Source organism: Neomonachus schauinslandi, chromosome 9 (genome assembly GCF_002201575.2).
Source record: "Neomonachus schauinslandi chromosome 9, ASM220157v2, whole genome shotgun sequence".
NCBI lineage: Eukaryota > Metazoa > Chordata > Mammalia > Carnivora > Phocidae > Neomonachus > Neomonachus schauinslandi.
Window position 1 is genome coordinate 98,125,219 of NC_058411.1, and position 23,717 is coordinate 98,148,935.

A 23,717-nucleotide genomic window follows, 5' to 3' on the forward strand; every position below is an offset into this window, starting at 1 on the left:
GTACTCCAGTGGGGCAATCGGTCCGCGCCAAGTCCCTGCGGCCCCACTCTCACATCTCAGCCTGTTTTGCCCCTTCCTGTGCGACTCAGCAGAAGGCCTGTGTCGCCTGGGAACCCCTCCCTGCAGCTGTATGAAAGCAGATCCCCTCGCCTCAGACGAGGCTGCTCTGGGCACCTCCCAGCGCTCCCGGGCTCCTGGGACCTCCCGCCCCGGATGGCACAACGGCAGACGCGCTCCAGCCGCACACACCTTTCTGCTCCCGGGGTCTGTCTGGCCCCCCGGCCCAGCACTGCTAACTCTAATTCTCAGGATGCTTTATAGCGCGCTCTCAACAAACTCTGTACTGTCAGATGCACCACGGAGCCCAGCAAGTCTGCGCCGACGACGTGCCTGCCGCCTCTCCGTTTTACCACAGCGTGGACCCCGAAACCGTCACAGAAAACCCTGTGATGGCCACAGCCATTTTATTTCCCAGCTCCGTCTTAGCCTCCGCCGCAAGCCCACACAATCTCCTTGGCAGCACTAGGTGGCGATCCTGTGTAATCAATAATGAGCAAGGAGAAAGACTGCTGGCTGCCCGAGGAGACTGATTAATGGGGCCCTTCAGGGGCCTGGAGCCCTGCACGTGCAGCCAAGGGGCGACCGGCCAACGCAGCCAAGAAGGGCTTCGGGCTTGCTCCCACGGGAGCCGCAGCCGGCTCAGTGCGGCCCAGGAGAGGGGGCTGTCGCACCTCGGGAATTCGGCGAGTCAGCTGTTAAACACAGCCATTGTTACAGATGAAATGGAACACACAAGTTCGAAGAGATGAAAAGCAAAGGCAATAAATACTCAAAACTCAACCCCTTCTCATTATCCTACCACATTTTACTTCTGTCCACGGGCTTGACGTCACACACGTCTGGTTGCTTCAGGATGGCGGAAGCACTCCAATGGGGCGCGGCTGCGCGTCTCTTCCCGGCTCCGAGACCAGCGGGGTCACGCTGGCAGCCTGCCCTTGGCCATGGCGAGTGGAAACTGGTCAACCGAGTACAACTCAGGCCCTTTCATGTCCAGACGGCCGGCCGCTCCCCAGCACCCTGTCGTCCCCACACGGCCGTGGTGACCCCTTGCTCGCTCGTCTCCAAGTGTTCTGCCTACATTGGTTTCGTAAAGCACGCGCAGGAGTTAGATCATTCCGGTAGCTCTGGTGTTTTACGACACGTGCGCTCCCAATCAGCTTTACCTGACTGAGAACTGTCATAAAAACATTATTTCATGGGGATCGTGGGGGTTGGAGCAAGACTTTCGGATTCACAGTAAGTTACTTTTCGCGTTACATATATTAACAGATCGTTCTAAAACTCCATGTCACTGAGCCCATTGTTTCCTTCGGCGCCACGCAATCGGGTTTCCCTACGACGACGTGACCCCCATCATTACCCCCTGAGTGGATCTCTTCCCCACGAAGAAAACAAGCACACGGCGAAGCCGAGCTACAGCAACTTGCTTTCACAGCAGGTCGTTTTTCTGAGCAGGGCACCGGGCCTTGCCGCAGTCACACTCTAACCCACCCCACCCGGGTGCCTCCCACCCGGGCTGCCCCGTGTTCCTGACGGGGGCGGACCGAGGGGGACCCACCGACAGCCGAACCCTCACGGACAGCTGCCCAATCTCACGGGGTACCCAGAGCCCCTGAGAAGGCGAGCCCCCCGCGGACGCCAGTGATGACAAGGCTCTCCCCAGCGAGCGTTCGTGCCTTGGCTCGCCGCTGGTTACATCTGTCACTGTCCGTGGGGTGTGAGCTGTTACCGGGAAAGGAGCAAAGGATGTTTCACTCGAAGAAGACAGGGGAGAACGGTAGAGCCGGAGAAGAAGTTTGGCACTTTATTCACATCGTCCAAGTGCAGCTAGCGTCTGTTCTAACGTTACCTCGTGGCTCCCGTTTTGCTGTTGCTCTGCGCCCACGAGAGCCGGGCGTCCCCTTGTCCCCAGGCCGCCCGTCCCCCCGCTAAAGCCTGCAACGCCTGAAGCTTCCACCCCACGGAATTCTTGAGAGTAAAGCCGCCTTTCAATCCCGGTAGAATAGGACTATTTCCCGATAAGGCCGAAGCACACGAATAACAGTAATAAAACCAATACAAATAAACTTTCAAGGCGCACAACACCTGCCATTTACAAAGCCCTTCCTTCATCTTCAAGACACCCCGAGGAGTGGGCTTTCACATGAGATTATTATCCTTGTGGCTCAGGTGAGGACCCCAAGGTGTGGAAAGACGGTGGGACAAGCAGCAGGGGGTATAGTAGGTAATCAGGGAAGCGATGTCTGGGTCCGGTGTGCGGCCCAGACAGGCAGGGGGCTCAGTAAATACCTGATGACTGAATCAATGAAGGATGAACAAATGAATGGGACCGACACCCAGTCCCTGCAGCTGTGACTCCCATGCTCTCTGCACACGGCCAGGCCACCTTTCACGAGCGTCTCCGCAGCTCCCACACCCCTGGGGTAGCTGGCTATACCTGGTCGATCCCAGGGTGAGCTGGGATGAGGCTCTCTAATATCACCTCTTCGTTCTGCAGATGTGGGATTTAGGTCTTGAAATTCCAAGAAGGAAAATAATGGCATTTTATTTCACTGGCTCTTTAAAATATGCTCTGTTCCAAAAGGTTGAACCTATAAACATTACTGGAAACGTGGGAATGGATGCCAGGAATTCCTAAGCCTCATCTCTGCCTGGGCCAGGATACAGCTCCAGCTCCCGTACATTATGGGTTGAGAAATATTGCTATTGGACACTCGTTGGAAATTTTAAGCCCTTTGAAAATATGAATCCATTAGGAGAATCTTGTCAAGAGACATACAGGCAGCATTTGAATTTTTCTCTCGATTCCTGCCCTTTGTGGCATGGCCAGAAGCCCTATCCCTGAGCGCTTTCAATAGTTTTCTGTTTCTCCAACTTCTAGTTGGATTAATCTCTGGAGTACCTCGAAATTTCGTGAAGTTGCCCTCCCATGAAATGGACCGCAGGATTAAAGAGGCCAACCGAAAAGACAGTGTTCCTGTGAAGTCAGAGCAAAGGCTGATGAATGAACTGTCTGTATGATTCTTGCTTAACCCGTTCTCTTTCCCGAGGATCAGGAAAGATCTTGAAGCTGCATCAGATATTTCAAAAGGTATGCCGAGAGACTGCAGGACACAGCTCTCTCAGTCTCCTTGGCCAGTAACAATGAGGATGCCACTAAGAATAGCCCCTGTGTCACAAACACGGCAAGGCAAGGGTAAAGAACCCAGCTGGGATGGTAATTTAGTGAAGGCTTCATGCTCTCTCCAAAAAACCTGGCTGAACCTAAAATAAACTGACCAAGACTTTCCTGAATTAACTGGAGGTGCTAATTACACCATTTGATTTTATCCACATTACATGATCCAAAAGAAATGATTGCTTATGCTAAATATGTCCATACAGGAAAGTGCACTGGGGGTGGCAGAGGGAAAAGAAAGATAAGCCTGAGGGTGTGAACGCCCAAGCAGAGGAAGACCACGGTTATCTGGTTTTTACGGATCGGCACATTCAAGGTCACTGTTTGGAACTGTGACGTACACAGGAGTGTCCGTGTTTATGGAATGGTTTGAGATCCCAGAGTCCGCTGTTTGCTCCAACAGGCTGCTATGAAATGAATGCAATTCGTGCTTCCTTGGTGAAGAGCAGTTACAAAATGCAGCTGACCCCGAGGCTCCCGAAATGCCTCAGGCATGTGCCTCAGGCCTGTCTAAGGTCTCTGATCACAGTAGAAATCATTTTAATTTTCACTTCATGTGTTTTAGAAAATAAATACCAAGAAGCAGCTCAGCCCTTTGACCGGAGTGCGATTTTTCAAAGCAATGTTTGCATCACAGCAGATCTAAGTGTGCAAAGAGGAGGCAGGCTGGAATTCTTGTAGCTCCCGGGCCTCAAAGGTGCACGCACCACGGGGGGTCAGGAACATCTTCCTGCCTGGTAGGTGGCTGCGAAGGTGCCCTCCCCGTCCAGCCTCACCGCCATCACCACGCCACCATCCTGTATGCCTGATACGCCATCACGTACGCCCAGACCCAGAAGTGGCAAAGGGTGTGATGAGCCTTAAAAAGGGAGCCAGGCAGCCCAGGGCTGGAAGGGAGCAGCCTCAGTTAAGACAAAATGTTCCTAAATTGCCTGCTTTTGGCTGACAGATGCTCCCTGTTGGCTGGTGTGCAAGTCTGTAACTTGCAAAGCAGGGCTGGAAAGATAGTCTTGCTTGCCAAAGCCAAAGCAAGTAGGAAGCTAACAGACAGAGCTAAGAGATTTGGTGCGTTTTGTTGATTGATTCACACCCTCTGCCTACTTTTGGGACATCAACCCGGGCCCAGGAAGGGTTGTTTGAGTATTTTCACTATGTCCATCCATCTGAATAGCATAGGTCTGGGTTACGGAGTAAAAATCCGATCGCCTCAACAGCACCCTTTGCATTCACTTGTACACAGAATCTTTTCCTGGCTTTATCAATTAGACAACAGATGCCTTCAGATGAGTGGTTTTCAAAATGTGGTCCCTGGATCAGCAGCAACAGCATCTGAGAACTTGGTAGAAATGGGAATTCTTGGGCACCGCTCTGGACCCACTGAATCAGACACTCTGGAAGTGGGCCAGGAAGTTCTCCAGGTGATTCTATGCACATTAAAGTCTGAGAACTACTACTTTCGACCAAGCCAGTCAGGTAGGCCAAGATCGCCGGAACTGGTGGGGGGCAGCTAGTTGTGCAAGCGTGGGGGTAGGTGGGGAGAGACCCAGCGAAGGACGGCAACCCCTCCACTGTCAGCCTATCTGTACAAAACTGAGCTGCTTTCATATCTGGAGCCCAAATGAGGTGAGACTAGCCAGGGGAAGAGGAACCCCAGGAGAACGTGGTTACATTTGTAAGAGCTTCACAGTCTTTTAGAAGGAAGCTGACAAGGCAGGAAAAACATCCTGTAATGGGGCCTAGAAGGGGATGGAGGAGCTGTTGTTGCTCTCCCAGCAAGGCTCTACTTCATACACAAGTCTCCTGACCACACGCGAACCTTCATCACTGTAGAGACACAGAGAGAATGGAATATGGAGGTAGGCGCCAAGGAGGGGAAGAGCGGGCTGGAGCAGGCCCGTTCTGGGGTTCAGCAGGGAAGACTACTCCACCTCTGAGGATCATGTGGGATTGGATGACTGCTTCCAAGTCACCAGTTCAACCACCACAAGATAATGGCTTTATCACCGCCACCGCCATCGTCGTCTCCAAGCCACAGCTGACCAAGTAGCCCCTTACATGTCCAATACCGTGCCGGGTATATTTTATGTACGTTCTTTCGCATCCTCCCAACAGCCCTGCCAGCCTGGTGGTATCCCATCAGCGTACAGGTGAGGAAGACGACGCTCAGAGAGGGTACACTGCAGGTCCAACATTAGATGCGGAACAGGGATTGAGGTAAGATCCTTATCCCGATCTGGTGTTTGACAACATCACTCTACAGTATTTCTGCCTGGTTATTTCCATCCACCCTGTGCCTGAACACTTCCAAGGACAAGGCGCTCCTTACAACCCAAGGCAGTTCATCTTTGGGCTTTTAGAATGCTCTTTTGTTTACCGATGCCAAAATCTACCTGCTGGCGGAGTTCACCAACTTATCTTAAGGTTGGCTTATTTTACGCCTGGTGACTCCGCAGGACATGTCCAACCCCCTTTCCACACCGCTGACTCTTTGGAATATCAATATAGAGTTTCAGAAGTCCTTCCTTCCTCCAGCTAAAAACCCTGGGTTTCTTTTTACCAGTCTTCACTTTTAGTTCTAGAAAGGCAGAGAGGCTCTCCTTTTGAAGCCCTGATGATCTGTATGCATAAAAACATCCACACCTCATAGAAGGCTGGGATGTTTTCCTTCATGTTTCCGAGGGTGCTCTGAGCTGTAGTGTTTATGCACCTGCAGGCACAGAGATCAAAACCCCATCATTCCTCAGCCATGCCAGACAGCAAGGCAGGTCACAGAATAACTGAATCTCAGGGCTGAAAGGGACCGTCTTCTGAGGTTCATGATAAGCCATCTCCAGAGAAGGAGTTGTGTGCCATCAATCTGGCTGTACTTTCAGGAATGTCAACCAAGAGCCCCGAGGCCTTGGCCTTGGATCCCGGATTACAACACGCAGGTGGAAAACAACTCTAGAATCACGCAGAGACTGCCCAAAGAAATCCCTGGACCTTGCTGTGATCGAGGGAGAGGGAGGTCACCAGCTTCATCTAGGGGAGGTGGGACTCTTACCCGGCAGCACCCTGGTCTGGGACCTTAAGGAAATCCAAGCTCTCCGGTGTCTGGGACACTCGGTCTGAGCCGGTGGACTGTTGTCGTGGCAAGGGTGGGCGGGCCATGGAAGTGTACAGACTTTTCTGATTTAACCTCTGGCTGCCAGCAGCATGGGGAGGTGGCAGAAACTGGTTTTTGAGGACTCCATTCTGATGGTATCCTAGAGAGAGAAGGGGAGAAAACAACGCTTTGATTTTCTGATCTTCTGCTAAAAGGCTCTCCAAATTCCTTCCATCTCTTAGCCAAGAGCAAGCTACTTAGCTTCTCTAGGCCTCAGTTTCCCATCTGAAAATACAGAGGGTATGACTGCAAATACATCGTGAGGAATCGTGCTAATACATTGTAAGCTACCGAGCAAGGGCCTGGAACATAGCAGACCCTCACACATGCATGCTGACATTAGAATCACCAGATGTTCAGGGTTTCAAAGCCCGCGTGCAAGGAAAGGTAAGCTGGCCATGAGCTGGCAGGCACACTCTTCGATCTGAGAAAAATTGTGAGGTTATGATTCAAGAGGGCTGGCAGGCAGCTGTTTAAACAGTTGGACATCCATTTCCAGGGTGTCAGCCTTAGGTGTCCTCTGCAGGAGCCCGCTGTGGGAGGTAGAGGGGGTACTCCACACAGGCAGGGGAAATGTGGCGCTGGTTGGATCAATCCAGATACGGCAAGCTCTCTGAGCCAAACAACTGTTCCTAGTCAAGATCACGTTACCTGGTTAGTAAGGGAATATGGTGATGGGCTCCGAGCCACAGGCCCTGGCTAAAAGGGGCATCACCATTCCATCGTGTTATGGTCTCTTCTCTCTTATCTCTTCTCCCACTGACAGATCTGAGCAAGAATGAAGGAGAACAAGACTCCCCAAGGCACATTTTGGTGAACCTACCATAAAACCTCTTCCAACCAAGTTAAGAAAAGAACCCTTTGGTACAGATGGGATGACCCCTAGTTTATAAGAGGGACTAGCTGGTCAGGTTTGGCTCTGCCTCCATTAGTTCTCTTGACCTTGAGCAAAATCTGTGACCCTTCAGTGTGTCAGTTTCCTCCTTAAGGAAACAAGGAGTCTGGTGAGCTCCTACTTGCTGCCAAGGTTGCCAAGGAGAGGTGCATGTTCTAGGGCTGTGATACTCAAAGTGGGAGGTTCACAGCTCATTAAGTTCAGAAATTAAGAATAAGCACTTAGAAATGTTCATAGCAATTTCACAGACACATTATGAATCCAGTAAGAAATTTGGGCTTCTATTTTGAATGCTTTTAAAATTCCATTCTTTGAGTGATTTTTATTATATCTTACAAAAGTATGGTTTGCGATGGGTTGAAAAAGAAAGAAATTAAGAGAAGAAAGAGAAAAAACAAAAAACAACCCCAACCGACCTCGTTCCTTCACCACAGATAATGTGAGAAAGGTTGATATAAGGGATTCAGGTCCAACTGCCTCATTTTATTGATGGAGAAATGGTCACGTAGAGAGGTTGGGAGCCGAGCTCAAGGTCAGGTATTTGGTCTAAGGCAACTTTGGCCAACCTAGCTGAGGCAAATGAGCTTTCCAGGTGGTCTGGCCAGGCTCTCGCCCGGGGGAAGGCGGGCCAGCACATAAGTAGTAACACAATCCTACACTGGTTCTCTTAGGTTCTTTTGTGCTTGGATTTTCTTCAAGGGTGAAGGCAGAGGGGAGGAGAGAACGCAGGGCCAGGCAGCATGGGGACTCCAGAACAGATGAGAATTACTTTCTTACTGCTAGGCACGGGTATTCATGTTTTAGCACACAACGGTGAGATTCCAGAGCAGGAGACAAAAGAAATGCTTTTCACTGCTTACCTCGGACACAGCTACAGATAGGATTCCCTTGTCTGGGATGATCTGAGTTAAATGAGTGTGGTCCTAAGGTAACCCTTTCAGACCTAGATGCCTAAGCTTATCAATACCAAATATTCTGGGCAACAGTTTTTTATTGATTGAATGTTGTAAGTGATGGAAAAACATTTTGTGAATTTGGAGAGCGCTCTTAAAGCACTAAATGGATTTTTTACAGGCAAGAAGTCTTGCATTTACTCAGGTTTGGATTTTACTGACCTGCATGCTATGGTTTTATCAGAAAACATGAGAAATATGAAATGTAAGATCTAAAAGACGTTTTGTGTCAATTCTGTAACTCCTTTAGATATTACTTTATTTTTTTTAGAGCACTTGTCCTAGAGCCTATCTGACTGAAAATAAAATATTTCTCCTTATTCATTAAGGTATTAACTAGTTGCAAAATATCCTTGTGGTATTTGGCTGGAACCGAGTGGTGGTGTGGCGGTTATAGCTGGCCGGCTCCTGGATCCACGAAGGCCGCATCCGGTAACTGAAAAGCTGACAACATTCTGGTTGTCATGGACAAGGAACTCCTTTTTCTCGTACTGATGTAAGCAGCCTTTCCTCAGGGAGTTATATTGCTAGGTAATGAAATCCAGATCGCTAACTCTGCCACAGTTCAGTCTCACGAGCTCATACTTCTCCTGCATTTCGGGGTCACAAGCAGGGCCATTGTGTCGGTAGAAGTGTATCTGGCACTGAAATGGCTCACGGCTGGCTGCTATGTGTGCATTTACTTGCTCCTGGGTTCCCTCCCAAATACGCGGTCCGAGTTAGGGGTCCCGATTCGCGGTCCTGTTCTACGGCGCATGCTCGGCTTACCTGGAGGGGGAGGGGCAGCTCTCATCGGGTAGTTGGCCTTGTGCGTCCCCCTGGAGTAACTTCTGGTTTGAGTTGTGTTCCTTCTGGTGGGACCTGAAATAAACAAGCGAGACAAAGTCAAAATCAGTGCCACTGGCTGGTTTTATGGCTTCTGCTGGAGTTTTGCTGACGGGAAACCGGCCGAGTGTGGAATCCGGCTCCCAGGCGGATCTGCAGCAGGACGCAGTGGAGGGGGATGTCTGAGGGAGGGACCGTCCTGGGAGCTCTCGGGCCCAAGCGGCCGGAAGATACGTCCAGGGAACTATGGTTGCGAAACGGTGGAGACCGTGGCTTTACAAAGAGATATTCACACTCTTACAAAAGTGTTTCTGTTTTTGTAGGCTTTCAGAAGAGCAAGAGGGGGCGTCTTCGGGTTCGCGCTCGTGTTCTGCACACGGCGCAGGGGCCGAACGCGTGCGTGCTGCGTGTCACGGTCACTGGTGTGCAGCGCGGGTCAGCACTCACTGCACCTCCGCTTCGGGCAAAAGCCTTTCCCGCGACAGCGTGCATTCTACAGCCTTCCATTCAAACAGAGACCACAAAGGGTGGAAGCCGACTTGTCCTCCCCTTGACGCAGACATGAGCTAGAAAGCAAGCCGGGGCCACCTGGAGCATCACTGTGGCCCAGAATGAGGACGCGGCGGCAGGCACTCTGCGGGGCAGAGGACGTCTCTGCAGAGACATGTGTATTGCAAAGGCAACCAATAAATAAGGTCTCAGGGAGGACACAAAGGAGGGCAGGATTAATCCAGCTGAAGAGGGGTGCTGCCCGAACCCCTTTAAAGAGCAGGGCTGCGGAAATGAGAAGAGCAGGAACTGACAGGCATGAATAACACAAAAGGAAGGAGCTGGATGTCGGGGTCCGGGGGCAGGGGAAGCGGCCCGCTGAGGGCGGCGCTGGTGGTCCACCCTGCAGACGTGTGCACCCACCGTGAGCACTGGGTGAGAAGCGAGTCTGGCACAGAGCAGGGTGAGGGAGGGCGAGGCGGGGGGCCGGGGACACTTACGGGAGTTCTTGGGCAGCCCGGGTCCGATGCTGACCTGCAGCACTTTGTTACTGGGCTTGAGGATGGCCAGGTCACCGAAGCCTTGGTGGAACTGCACTTGCCGGGAGCCCCCTGCACTCCAGGGACCCCAATTCTCCTTTTTCAACTTGAGTTCAAGCCTGCGACAAGGACATTTGTGGGTAATGGGCAGGAACACCACAGTAAGAGAATGGTGCTCGCAGACCCCAGCGGGGATTTCTGCTGCTGGGCAAGCGTGCAGGAGAACGAGGCCAGCCCGGATGACTGGAGCCTACCCGGGGCCCTCGGAGGGGGACAACACCCCGGGGTTTGGCACAGCGGCGCGGTGAGCCACTGACCCCAGAGGCAGGAGTATGTGGGGCCCGGCGCCTGTGAGAACCCGGCTGGTGAGCGAGGTACCGGTGTCACTCCAGGAGAACTCGGGTGCTCCTGCCCAGGGCACAGCATGAAGGGGACACTCTCCAGGCCCACACCTACTGGGATGTGTCACTGTGCCTCTCTGATTTCCCTCAGTCGTGTTCGGGGAGAACTGAGAGATGCCAGACATGAGATAGCCCATGTCTCCCCAGCCTAGAAAGTGGTTATTATTTAATTAAATTCCCTTCCACACTAGCAACCAAAATCCAAATAGAAGGGAAGTTTACTCATAACTCCAAAACTACCCAGCCAGTTTTTATTTGTCATACTGCCTATATGCCTGTATGACACAATTCCATGGTCTGCTCTTTTAACTTCTATTTTCTTATGCCATAGGACGGACAAATCCTCCTTTTAAGCAGCCGTCCGTATTACTTCACAGCAACACAAAAGTGGCATTTCAAGGTGTGTAACACCCATTGGGACTGTCTTCGGCAGGCCCCAGGGCTGTCTGGGTTAAGTGGAAGCAGAGTCCTGCTCTACCCCACAGGCCTCCCCTCCTCTCAGCCTGGACCCCAGTGGGGAGATCAAGCTTTACTCAGAATTTTGGGCCCCCGGTCCCCACTTACGTATTGCTAAATTTCAGAGGTAGTTGCTTCTGGGTTTTTTCCTCATAACGCTTTGCTAAGAGGCTCAAGAATTCAGTTTTGAAGACGGACTCAAGCAAACTGTCATACTCTTGCTCATGAAGAATGAAAATGTCATCCTGCATAGTACTGAGAAGAGATTGGAAAGACTTAATGAAAGTTGCACTTCTGTTTATCCCATTTGTTTTTTAATCTCCTGTAAGATAACACTAGGTTTCTACGGTCTTTCTATAAGTGACAATCTTTAAAACAAAACACAGCAACAATGAATTACATGAAACCTGCTTCCGAAGGAAGTTCATAACTCACCAAAAGCATAATCAAAATAAATCTCCCACGTGACTTTTAAAATCAGGAATTTAAGGACAGCTTAGTCCGTATTAAAAACAACAACAACAACAACAACAACCCAACCCACTTTCAAATTCAACTTCTATGTTCTTAAGACCGTAAAAATCCAAACTTTCATGAATAGAATGTGGCTGAAAATGAACAATCCCACAGAAGTGCTCAGTTAGTAGAATTTACAATATGGTTGTAGCTATTGTAATGAGTCCCAACTCAAAAGAATCGTAGCTCAGTTATCGACAGGGAAGCCAACGTCCTGGGCTTTGTACACACTTATTAGGAGTCTCTGGGTGTTCGGGGCTCTGCTTAAACTGCGTGCCATGTGCCGCTAAATGCACACACATACCAAACTACAGAGATAGATAAGACAGGGGGGCCCAATAGCAAGCAAGCCGCTGCGGGAACTGCATGTGTGGATGGGGGGGCGCTGGGGGGCAAACTCGGGCCTGGAGGGAGGGCATGTGAGGAGCTGCAGGAAGAACGGAAGAGGCTAAGGCAAACCCAGTCCTGGGGAAAATGCTTAGTGGTGGAGGCGACTGGTTAGACCCCCATGTCCAGGCCCAGCTAGACTTTGTAGAAATGACAACACACATATAATTGAGACTTCTTATTCCCTGGCTATTAGATGTATAGCTCAGTTGAAGGAGGCCACCAACCCCAAAGGTTTCATAATATACACGCTTACAACGACCTCCAAGTACCACCGTCAAGTATCTAAGATAACCCTCTGAAGAACGACATTTCATTAGGGATGGTGTTTCTCCAGGTATGAAAAACAAAACAAAGTAAACCTGCTTCAGCAAGTTGGCCACACTAGCACTTTAATCCCTCCAAGTGCAGGAAATGCCAACAACGTTTTTTTGTTTTATTTTTCAAGTACCCAGAGCTGAGCTGTGTCACACAGGAGCTGTGGCTGTTCTCAGGGTCCCCAGTACCAGGGCACCAGTAGATGACTATGCTGTCACAAAGCCAGACAGGAAGGCAAGTATGGAGGATGAGGATGTAGACAAGCTTTGAGATGAAGGATTCTTCTGCCACGTAGACTTTGATCCATTTAAACTACAACTTCTGTGGTCTCTCTGTTCAGTCCCATGAATATGACGAGGCTGGGGTGGACCGGGGAGGTCTTCTTTGGGCAGACAGAGGCTCCGTGGCTCATCAGGAACCTTCTCTGTGGGCTGAGGCAGGGAGCTTATGACCTGTACCTGATCGAGCCATGGCCTCTCTCCCTGAAACCTCAGCCCCTCAGTCTTCCTACAGGAAAGGAGCTTGGTGATCCACAGGAGAAGAAAGGTCTAAGGGAGGACCACCACGCAGCCAGGATTTAAAGGCACAGAATGGCAGCACACACAAACCACAGGGGAGGGAGAAGTAAACTGGCAGCAGCAAGCTAGCCTCACCTGGGAGAGGGAGCTTGGCCCTTCACTGCCTGCTTACTGAAGATGGGTATGCCCAAGAGTTCTTCTTGGATGTGAAGTCAGAATACTTCACAGGCATGTTTGGACACATAATGGCCATTTGGGGGGAGCACTCAGTTATTACTATCATCTCAAGAGTTTGTTTTCAAACTTCCCTCCATCACAACTAGTTTCCTGCCCACGCTTGTTATAGTTGGGTTATAGGTTTTTCTGGCGTGATGAAGACCATGGCAACTGGTGGTTTAAACAACATTGCGTGTTTGTCTCTTGTTACTCAACAGCAGGTGCAAAAGCAATTCAGGGCCAAAGTGTCCCTGCTACAGCGCCTGGGGGCAAGGCATCTACGCCTTCCTTTCGCAAGTGGGACCAGGAAGTTGTACAAGTCACTTCTGCTCACACCCCATTGGCCAGCACTATGTCACATGGTTACCCCTAGCTTGCAAGGAAGCCTGGGAAATGCAGTCTTTGGGTCGGCCGTCAGCTCTTCATACGGAAAGGAGAGAATAGGTCTTGCAGGACAGCTCACAAGGTCTACTACACCTCCCTGTTCATAAACTTTTCCAAACTAGGAATTAGAATCTGAAAGTCTGAGAATGCACCTCAGAGGGTGTAGCCACAAAGCTATTATCATCTTTCTGTTTCTAGGCGGATGAAAACTCTGGAATTGTCTTGATCACTTCGCTTATAGCACTTGAGAACTCCAAACAAAGGTACTTAGGTAGAAGTCATTTGGAATGAATGAAATAAAATCCAAGCATCCCCGCATCCTGGCCCAGGGGCAAAAAGACTGTTGCATGAGGAAGGGAGCGTATGCAATAGGGAGAGAGTAAAACAAGAAGCCCCACTTTTTGGTGTGTGGAGTGAGGAACGGGGCATGTCTGGATGTGTCTGTCTGCCCGGCTGTACTTGAGGCAGGACAGTGCTTATTCAACAGGGCTAAGTGAACCCAATGCAAATAACCTTGAGTAGTTTAATGTACTTAGATTTATTAGGAGTGACCATAAAGAAAAAAAGCCAGCAGGCCAAAACTTCAGGGTCAATTAGCAGGAGTCTGGAAATGAGAACAAGTGGTTGGACACTTCGACTTCAACCATCAAATTCAAAAAACCCCTCCCTCCGGTGACCCAGGCTTGGGAGTCAGTGCAACCGTCCTCGGCCAGGCCAGAGTTTCAGTTCATTTGCCTCTCTTCAGCCCATGCTCCAGGGTCTAAAAACAAAGCTTTTACATTTATTTATTCTAAAAACTCAGACTTATCTTTGGACCTCACCCCTGTCTTATTCATATGCTCAGGCTACAATTCCTTACAGATGTTTGATACAGAACCCCGTGTTGAAAGATCCTTTACTAGTCCCTGGTTTGGCTCTCTACTCGATTTTTATCCCCTCGCCTTTGTGGCTTATTGTTGTATTGCTGACAACACTAGAACATCTTGTTTCACTCCCTTAACCAATGTCTTTTGCACAAAAACGTTAGTTACAAAACACTGAGTAAAGACTTAAAGGAGTTTCTTGGTTTTTTTTTTTCCCCTCCTTAAGCTGTAAAGGCAATTTCCTGGGCCAGTCCTGCCTTCATTTAAAGCTTTATATAGTTTTTTCCTAATTATGAAATATGCTTTTTTAGCAAACTGTAAAGTACAAAGGTGGTTAAAGAAGAACATAAACCTTACCCAGAATTCTACCGTTTAGGGAAACCAATGGCATCAACTTGGGTCCTACTTGATTTCTCCGAGACAGCAGATACATGCTGTGTCAGGCCTAAACAGAAGCCCCCTAGGGAAGGAGGTGAGAAGGCTCACCCTGCCTTTTGTATCCCAAGAGTATCCTGTATGGCACCTGGCTACTCAGATGCCCTGCTACCCCTTCCAGAATGACAGGGAGCTCCTTGAGGCAGTGACTGTGTTCTCATTCACCTTCGAATCCCAGAGCGAACAGAAGGTCGGTGGTCAGTCCAAAAATGTTGACAGCTTGCAGGTTCCCAAAGCTCAAAGGTCACATCAGGTAAAGATGTCAGTAATATTCAGGTCAGCTGAGCAGGAGTGAAGCAGGCTGTTCTTATTACCACGTTTAGGCATTCAGGCAGGGAAACATTCTGGGCAAGAACGCCGTGACCAGGGGAGCATCTGCCTGAGGTCCTCTTACAGGTGGCTTTTCCCATCGCATGTAAGTACTAGAAAATCTACTGACCCAGACAGGCAGCCATGTACTTTTGGGTCTCTGGTGGTCAGCTACTGGAATGACAAGGACCGTTAGAAGCCTCACTGGACAGAACCCCAAGTAGGAGATGTGATGGTACCGATTTCATCACCTACAATGCGAGAGCAAAGAACACAGGCTGACACCTGGGGCCACTGTTCCAGCAAACTGAGTTTCTCAAATAAGAGCGAAGCCGGCTCAGAACGTGGTCAAGAAGCAGCTCCTGAAGGATCTTTCAAAAACTGATGGTTATCGGCCTTCATGAGCAGATACCCCAAGCCCCGGAAATCCAATGTCTCAACTACAAGCTGCTGTGCCATCCCTGGTTTCTCTTTTTATTTTTTAAAGATTTGATTTATTTGTTAGAGAGAAAGAGAGTGAGCACAAGCAGGGGGAGTGGCAGGCAGAGGGAGAAGCAGACTCCCCGCGGAGCAGGGAGCCCGATGCGGGGCTCGATCCCAGGACCCGGGGATCCCGACCTGAGCTGAAGGCAGCCGCTTAACCGACTGAGCCACCCAGGCGGCCCCATCCCCTGATATTCTTGCCAACTCTCCCATGAAGGCAGAAATGTTTGACTGAAGTTTCATTTAGACAGGATTTTTCCTTTTCAAATTATCCTAGAGTCCCTTTGAGAAACTGTAGTCTTCATCTCTCCCTGAGCTATTGGGCCTATCCTATATTTTCTTCCTTCACTAAAACTTTAAAAAAAAATTTCAATGATAATTTGATTAGATATATGTCAGTCTATTTATAAAAGGTAAAAAATTCTAAAATATGATGTCTACCAGAAGATTAGGAAAGACTTTTATTATGGAAAATTTCAAATATTTTAAAAACATAGAACAGCAGAATGAACCTCCATCCGTTGGGAGGTTTCAACAATTATCAATCCACAATCATATTTGTCTATGCTCACACTACCCCTACTTCCACACACAAACTAGGTTATGTAAGAGCAAAGTATAAATATTATTTTATCCTTGAATGTTTCATTGTTTATCAAGGAAAGGCAAAGTCTCTTTTCTTTTTTTAAGGTTTTATTTTTAAGTAATCTCTACACCTAACGTGGGGCTTGAACTCACAACCCTGAGATTAAGAGTCACATGCTCTACCAACTGAGCCAGCCAGGTGCCCCAAACAAAGCCTCTTTAGACAAAAATAGCCACCATATCATGATCACACCGCAAGAAATCAACACTAAATCCTTCGTATTAAATAGTCATGCTCTCATTTCCCAAACTGTCATGTGGTTGTTTTTGCATGGTTGGTTAGTTTGACTGGGAGCTGCAAGCCCATTCTGCTTTGACAGTGGTCATAGAGTTAGAGGTGGTCCAGAAGACTGAGCTTGTGGGCACTTTGATGGTCTTCACTAGAAGAAGCCACTGGGTGATCATTCCAGCCAGTAGTCAAGCACTAAGCCTGTCTTCAACTAACATGCACATGATACAACTTTTTCCCTGAATTAAAACTGTTAAAATCCTTCTCTATACCAGTATTGAAATATTTTGAGAACACACACACACACACACACACACACACACACACACACGTTTGGTGGTCTGGTACCACAATCAATTTCTCCTCTGGGTTTGATTCTGCACATACCATCACCCATCTGGTTGCATTCCTCACTTGGTTTAGATTACTGGCCTAACCCAGTGGATGAAGGAAGTAAGGGAACAGTATTAAACTTAGTGAGTGTGAGGCTCAGTAACTGCAACATGCACAGATCACAAGTTACAATGACTCAGACTCTTCTTTCCGGAGAGCCAGAACAACTTTTAGGCTAAGTACCTCATTTTATTACATCCTCTAATAAGGAAAGGCCATAAGGGAGCAAATTTCTAGACCATGAACACTCAAGAGAAGGCAGAGGAAGGTGGTCTTACCACGAGACACTGTATCCCCAGAGGCTGTGAGAGAAGACAAGACAAAAGGAAAAAATCTGAGTGGGGATATCCCACACACCTTGATAAATCTCAATGACTAGCCAAAAAAGATAGTGTCAAAGTGGCTAATACAAATGTAGACATATGATTACTTATGATCAAGCACTGCTTGAGTGGTCTGAAAGCTAAAGACGGGCCTGATAATAATAACAGGAAGAATCATCACCTCTCTCAGAGGAATGAGCACAGACGCCCCGGAGCTATGATGCGCTGGCGTTCAGCCACAGCTCCTGTGAAGAGTACAGAGCATGTTTCGGCTAACCCCGTTTGCCCAGGTGTAGCTGGTCCCCATGCAAGAAAACAAGAAGCTTCCAGTTGGGTTCCTTGGAACAACAAGGGCAGCCTCAGAGCCCAGCTAGCCAGGAAGTGTGGCCAGCAGGCTGCCCAGCTCGGGCTGTGACCCAGCTGGTGAACTGAATGCTCAGGAAGACCTTCTGAAAACGGGACAGTGCCAAGAGCTCTTCTTGCCAACCCACGGCACTGAGGCCCACCTGACGTGGGGCTGCTAGAGAGGCAGCTGATGGACTCATCTTAGAAGTTTTACCACATCCTCAGCTGAAATGTTTTAAACACTTAACCTCACAGCACCACCTGGCCCTTTATCAGGAAAATTGGGAACAGAGAGAATCAGAAACCACAGTGACACAGGAAAGAATGGACACAACTTGAAATCTGTTTTGGATTACACACCGGAGCCAGGATTTCCAGCCTGGTAGGTTGGAGGCCTGAGCACACAAAACCCTGGCTTTTTCCCCGAGAGCAGCAGTTTTGTCTTCTGTGTGGAATAACAGTTGAGAGGTGTCCCAATTCCGGAAGACATGTTCATAAGCAACCAGAACAGCACCAATTTTAATGCAATGGTGGCCCACATCTTTCCCTGACAGAAGCAACAATCTCCTCAGAAGGCTCCAGGGATGCAACTCAAGGGGGAGCTACTGAGCTCAAAGGGGCCTTTCTTCCCCTTTTCTTAGCCTTCTGTGGACTGGCAGGATTTCCTCTCATCAGAGGGAACTTAGTCTGGGAGATCTGAGCATGGGAGGATTTAGGGAAGTCTCCTCACACATACAAGCTCCTCTGTCAAAATAAAGCCCGACTGCTGACAGGAAGAGCCAGGAACCCTGCCTGTGAACCTGCGGCTGAAGGGAGCATTTAGCAATGACTCCAGGGCTACAGATTATGGAGACCATTTGTACTCCCTCCATGCCCGAACAGGCAAAAAGGAACTTCAGGAGTCCAAAGACACTTCCCTCCCAGGACAATCCATGGTCACAACAAACTAAAAAGCAATACTGAGGAGTAGATGGCAACCTCTGCTTGGGCCTTTGGCGTGAAATGGGTTAAATCTTCGACATGGGTGAGGTGGGCTTGGGGACAGACTCTGGTCCCTTGGCCCCACTTCAGTCAGAGCTGTTATACTCAGGTTCGAATAACAGGTTTTTCTCTCACGTTTTATGAGAACAAAGGATCTGAGTACCCCCTGACTAGTGGAGCTGACCAGAAGGCCACTTCTTGGAATCTCATTCTTGAGACCTACGAAGGTCAGGTCTTCTCAGGGAAGAAGGGGACACTCAGTTCTCTTCACCATGATTTTCACAACTGGGGAACCTGGCCAGGCCTTTTTCCAGGCTGTGTTTGGAACGGCAGATGGCGGTGATGAGGAGGGACGGGCAGCCCTGTGCCTCCAACACTTGCCACTCACCTGAGGGACACGGACAAGATTCTCTCCATCTCGATTCTCCGCTTCAGCACTTCCTTCACCAGGCCTTTGTCTGGGCCCTGTTTGACCTTCTCTCGTCCAATTAAGTACAAGCACTTAGGAGTAAGAAGCAAGTCTCGCTTTACACCCTGTAGGGAAATGTGCTTTAAGAAGGTGGACGAGACGTGTCAAAGTGACAACTTTCCCCACAATGGGCGGCGGTCAGTGTGTACCTTGAACCTCCTGTCGTACTTGGTCACTGTGTCTGCAAAATCGATCTTCTCCCTCTTCCCCACAAACTGCTGGAGTTCCGGGTGCTCGTCCATCCCGATGTAATCCCCGATGAAGTTCCTGTTAATACTGTTTCTCCTTCTCTCCTTCTTGTTCAACAGGAGGTCTGAGGCTGTATTAACCAAAAGGACAGAGAAGATGGAAGGGTCAGTCTCCCGGAAAGAGGAGGAAAATCGTGTGGAAAAACACAGAGAAACTCTATGCGAATGTAAGATTTTTAACGCATGATATTATACACAGAGTAAAGTGAACACCTGTAACTTCACCTAAGCTCAAAATTATTCTCGAGATTCGTGAAATGCACAAAACAAAATGACTGAAATACCTTCTTCTCTCATTTGGACGTATTTCTTCCGGGCCACAAATTTCCTCCATGATTTCTGTATCACTCGAGCATACCCATCATACTTTCTCTCTCTCATTTCTTCTAGAAGGAATAGCTGTGAACGTAGAGAAGGCAAATGTGAGCCAACTCACAAGACCTGAAGGTCACTTTCTTTGGTTATTTCAGGGACACTCAGTTTAGTCAAGGACATAACCTGGGAAGTGGCTTCTCAGACTCGTGAACAAACGTGAAAACATGATTAGTAGGGCATATGGTTTATAATCACTGGACCGTCTTTATCTCGGTTTTCTTCGTTTAACAAAAAACAACGGCAAATAGCTGTATCTGGCGTCAGTCAGACCTTGATAATGCCTGCCCTGCCTTGCTCACAATCTGTGCGCATCTAATGAGTGATTCACCATTTATCCACTGGTTCCCCGCCTCGATCCCAGGAGGGTATTAGCTGCCTAGACAAGAGGAGGAGCCTGTCGTTTACTGCTGTGTGCAGCCTCTTCACAGAGTTTCCAGCTTCTGACGGAGCAAAGCTTGTGCTGCTGTGGAAAGAGAGCTGCCCTACTTTCAGTTCCATGAAAGGACACACATCCTGCTGCACGGTCTCCAAGGACTCCCTGGGCCAGAGCGTAATAACCAGAGCAACTGGAGCTGGACTTCAGATGTGCAATTAACGGACATGGGCTCAATGAGAGGGACCCAGACTGTTTGGTTTGAGGGCCCACATCAGACACTGGCAGGTCCTGAGACTCAGGCCATTTTGACAATCCCGACTGCTCCCGCCCTCCTCAGTGGAGCTCTGGAATAATGAAGATGAGAGCAAACAGCTGTAATGTGCTGGGTGCCCACTGGGGCTCAGGAAGCATTCTAGATTTACATTCTAGAACACCTTATTTCATTCAGCTCATCAGCCACGACACCGGCCACATATTTCTGTTATCTCCGGAATTAAGGTTGGGTGGGTCAGGAAAGTGAACTTTCCAGGTCTTCCAGGCCCTGCCAGGCTCTTCCTCACTTTGACATGCAAGTCTTTCTCTGTAAATCTGCCTTTGATCAACTCATGAAATGGTGGGAAACTTTCTCGTTCACCTAGGAAGTGGTCTTCATGACTCTCTAGGAAACAAAATAAGATGTACCAATGAAAACAAGTAAAGATGATGACAAGTCAGTGCAGAAATGTTCCAGAAGTAAACAAGTGAATTCGCTTTGAAGGCAGCCAGGCTTGATTTGTTGCCTCTGTTTATCTGGGTCTATACTCAGTCCCTTCCTGTCACTCAGCTTCTGCTTCTCACAGCCCCAGCTGTGCAAAAACAACATCTCAAACTCAAAAGGGAAGGGGCTGCTTCATTCTGCAGCCCTCAGCACCATTAACAACAGGCACGAGGAGCAGATTTCTAAAAACAAAAGGAAGACATGGTTGTACATTCGGACAGAATGGTTAAAATCTGAGCCCTGCGGTTGCTTGTTTGAAGAATATTCGTTGGTTTTTCTTATCTTGTGTGTTGGGTTTCTGAGTAAGCCTTGTTTTCTTCTTTCCCAGAACTATTTTGGGAGTGTCACAGAAAATACACTTGTGACTCAGAAAGCAGGAGGCAACCAATTCCCAACTTCCTATAGATTATCAAAGATTAGCTGGGTCTTAGGTTTTTTCCACAAGTCATGGGGGTTAGAGGGAGGTTCAAGAAAAAAGGAAAAGAGAGAGAGGAAAATAAACCCCAAATCATGGACACATGTAACAAATAAGCAAAACCAAACCTTTTGGTGTCTGATGTCTAATGTGGGTTCTTAAAGCAAATGGGTTATTTTGTATAGTCAGAACATTTACTATAAAAGTCAAGACAAAATCACAAGGTCGATTTTTAAAAACCAGTTTCCGTAAAGTGTTTGCAATGTTAGGGCTCGATGTGGATGGATGAGTGATGGGGGAGGGGAGAAATCAGTGGTGAAGGTACGTGCGTGCGCGCGCTTGGGTATGCGTGTGCGTAAAAAGATGGGGAAAAGGGGAGTCAGGTGATTGTAATAAAGCATTTGGGAGGAAGACGAGGAAAAGCAAACCCCAAATAAACCTTGACTTTGGGAGTAAAACCCCACAGCTCAACTAAATCAGAAAAAAAAAAGTATGAAAAATATTGAGGCTGTTCTAACTATATGTGAAAATTCAGCAAGACAAAAAAGTAAAAGCGGGTATAAGACAACAGAGGAGTTCTGCATTGTACTGATAAATCACTACATCCCATTTTAGAAAGAACAGGAACTGCTCTGTGGGTTGCTTAATGGTATATGACACAACATTTTCATTTTATATTTGGAAATGAAATTGCTGTGAAGCTACAAATAACTCAAAGTGGAAAATGCTACCACAAACTTTTCATAAACGGGTTCTATTGATGTGTGCCACTTATGTATTTAATAATTTTTATGGTTCTTAAAGCCATTCAGTTACAACCATTATCATTTCTGGGTCTCAGGCTGATCCTCTGAGGCAGACCAGCGGCTGTGGGGCCAATTCTAGAAGAGAGAACTCACGGCAAGACCGGGATTTGCCTCAAGTTCAAGTGTTCCCACTATCACCAACACTGCCAGTTCTCATGTTCTTTCCCCTTGATCTGATGACTAATTTTGCCAAGTTCACCATAGACTCCTGAAATGGAGTCTTATGATCGTTCAAGGAACCTCAGGAAATAATAATGATGCCTAACCTCGGTTAGTTCCAGAAGTTTCTCCACCTTAAAAAGTAATGTCTTCATTCACTAGTCCCACAGCTAATTGGGCAGAAGAACTGACGGTTCTGCTCAAAGGAATCCAGCTTAGGAACTGAGAACTTCCTACAGACGTTCATTAGGCTCAAGGTGACCACCTCCCCATCAGGGAAGATAAAGAAGTTCCTCCAATGAATCTGTGGAGGTCTAATACGTTTGTGAATTGTAAAATGCATGTTTATCTTACAGGTAAATATTTGGGTGCCATGAACTCAGATTTCTCCTCCTCCCTAATTTTCTCAAGGTTCTTTCCAGGCTCCCTCATGGTCTTCAAGATATAGTCCTGCGACTTCCCACCCTGAGTTCTGTTCTACCTTCGAGGAGGAAGCCTGTGTCCGTCTGTCAGTGACCTGACTGGTGTTGCCCAGGTGAGGATGTAAGCTGACCCCAGCCTCCTGTGTGGGACAAAGAAGTCCCTTTCAGCTTAGACACTTCTGGACACTATAAATAACTGGTGGGCACCTGCTATGAGCCACGCTCTGTACAAGGCTCTGAGTACACGATGGCCTATCACAGGGACAAGAGTCCCTGACCTCGATGGGATGACCATCTAGAATGAGAGACAATGAGAAAGAAGAGAAACTACTCTATGATGACTTCTTCTTATACCTGCTGCATGCTCTGAAGGCTACAAGGAGCAGGGATGTGGGGAATGACCTACACAGGGATTGGGAGCAGGGGAGAGGACACCGAAGGCAAGAATGGATGGAAGGGGGGAGAAAGCAGCCAGCCACATGTGGGGAGGGGCAGGAGAGGTGTATGGGAAGAGGAGTGGCCCTGAGGAAATGACCAGGCGACAGCCGCACACTCACAGACTCGGGGGCTTTGATGAACACTTTGCTCCTTCCGAGCTGGAACTGGTCATTGTCCATGTTGACAGACTGCAGCAAATGGAGGACCCCTTGTTTCTCGTCCCCTCTCCACGAGGGCCAGGTGGCTTTGGTCAGAATGGCGTACCTGTGAGGACAGTTGGGGAGAGAAGGGTCAGACTCGGACTGGACTATCCACCAAAGGCACCCAGTGCTGCGGGGTCCTGGAGATCTACTCACCTCGGTTCTAGGGCCGAGGGATGGGTCTCAACAGCTGCAAAACTCCAGCGGGTCTGGTATTCCCATTTTGGAGCATCCCTCCTACCCACTCCCTAGCCGACCGTTACCATGTTAACACACGGTGAAAATCTGCTTTTCCTTTCTACCACCGTCTAAAAATAGCACTCCTGAAGGTGGCCAGTGACAATCTTCGGGCAAAATCAAACCTTTTCTCAGCAGTGATTTCCCCCGATTTCTTCTGCACACTTAACAGTTAATGCAAAAGTTTTATAAAGCTCCCTATAAGCAGCAGTTATTACTAAGTATTCGCTTTCATCTTCGGAATTCGGTGCATCTTGAGTCCCAAGGCCCTGGGCGTGCGGTCCTTGGCTCTTCTCGCTACGTTCTCTCCTACTCACTGTGTTCCCGGGAGGATGGCCTCTTCTTCACGCACACTAAACTCTCCCTCCTCAGAGCCTGGCCCATGCTGTCCCCTCTACCAAGTGTGCCGTTCAGTAAACACCTCATGTGGCTGACTCCAGTGCAGGGGGACTACCCTTCCATGACAGTTCCAGAGGGGCCTTTCTGGACTACTCAAGCAAAAATCCCGCGTTCCCCCCCCGCGCCACTA

At 48.7% G+C, this 23,717-nt stretch overlaps 1 protein-coding gene and 1 non-coding gene across 4 annotated transcripts in view; both read right to left on the minus strand.

Moving 5' to 3' along the window:
* Positions 1-23,717, minus strand: part of MYO1E (myosin IE) — a 190,320-nt gene that overhangs the window by 8,782 nt on the left and 157,821 nt on the right. For 2 of the 3 annotated variants that reach the window (XM_021693805.2, XM_044918014.1), the window contains 8 exons: positions 22,871-23,015; positions 19,288-19,402; positions 18,905-19,074; positions 18,675-18,820; positions 11,050-11,196; positions 10,046-10,203; positions 9,000-9,092; positions 6,282-6,483 (listed from right to left, as the gene is read on the minus strand). In XM_021693805.2, coding sequence (XP_021549480.2) covers positions 6,282-6,483; positions 9,000-9,092; positions 10,046-10,203; positions 11,050-11,196; positions 18,675-18,820; positions 18,905-19,074; positions 19,288-19,402; positions 22,871-23,015 — 1,176 coding nt within the window. The remainder of the gene's footprint in view (positions 1-6,281; positions 6,484-8,999; positions 9,093-10,045; positions 10,204-11,049; positions 11,197-18,674; positions 18,821-18,904; positions 19,075-19,287; positions 19,403-22,870; positions 23,016-23,717) is intronic. The other variant, XM_044918015.1, reaches the window with a different exon arrangement.
* TRNAK-CUU lies at positions 16,084-16,156 on the minus strand. Its single transcript has one exon. It is a non-coding gene; the product is annotated as a tRNA-Lys (tRNA).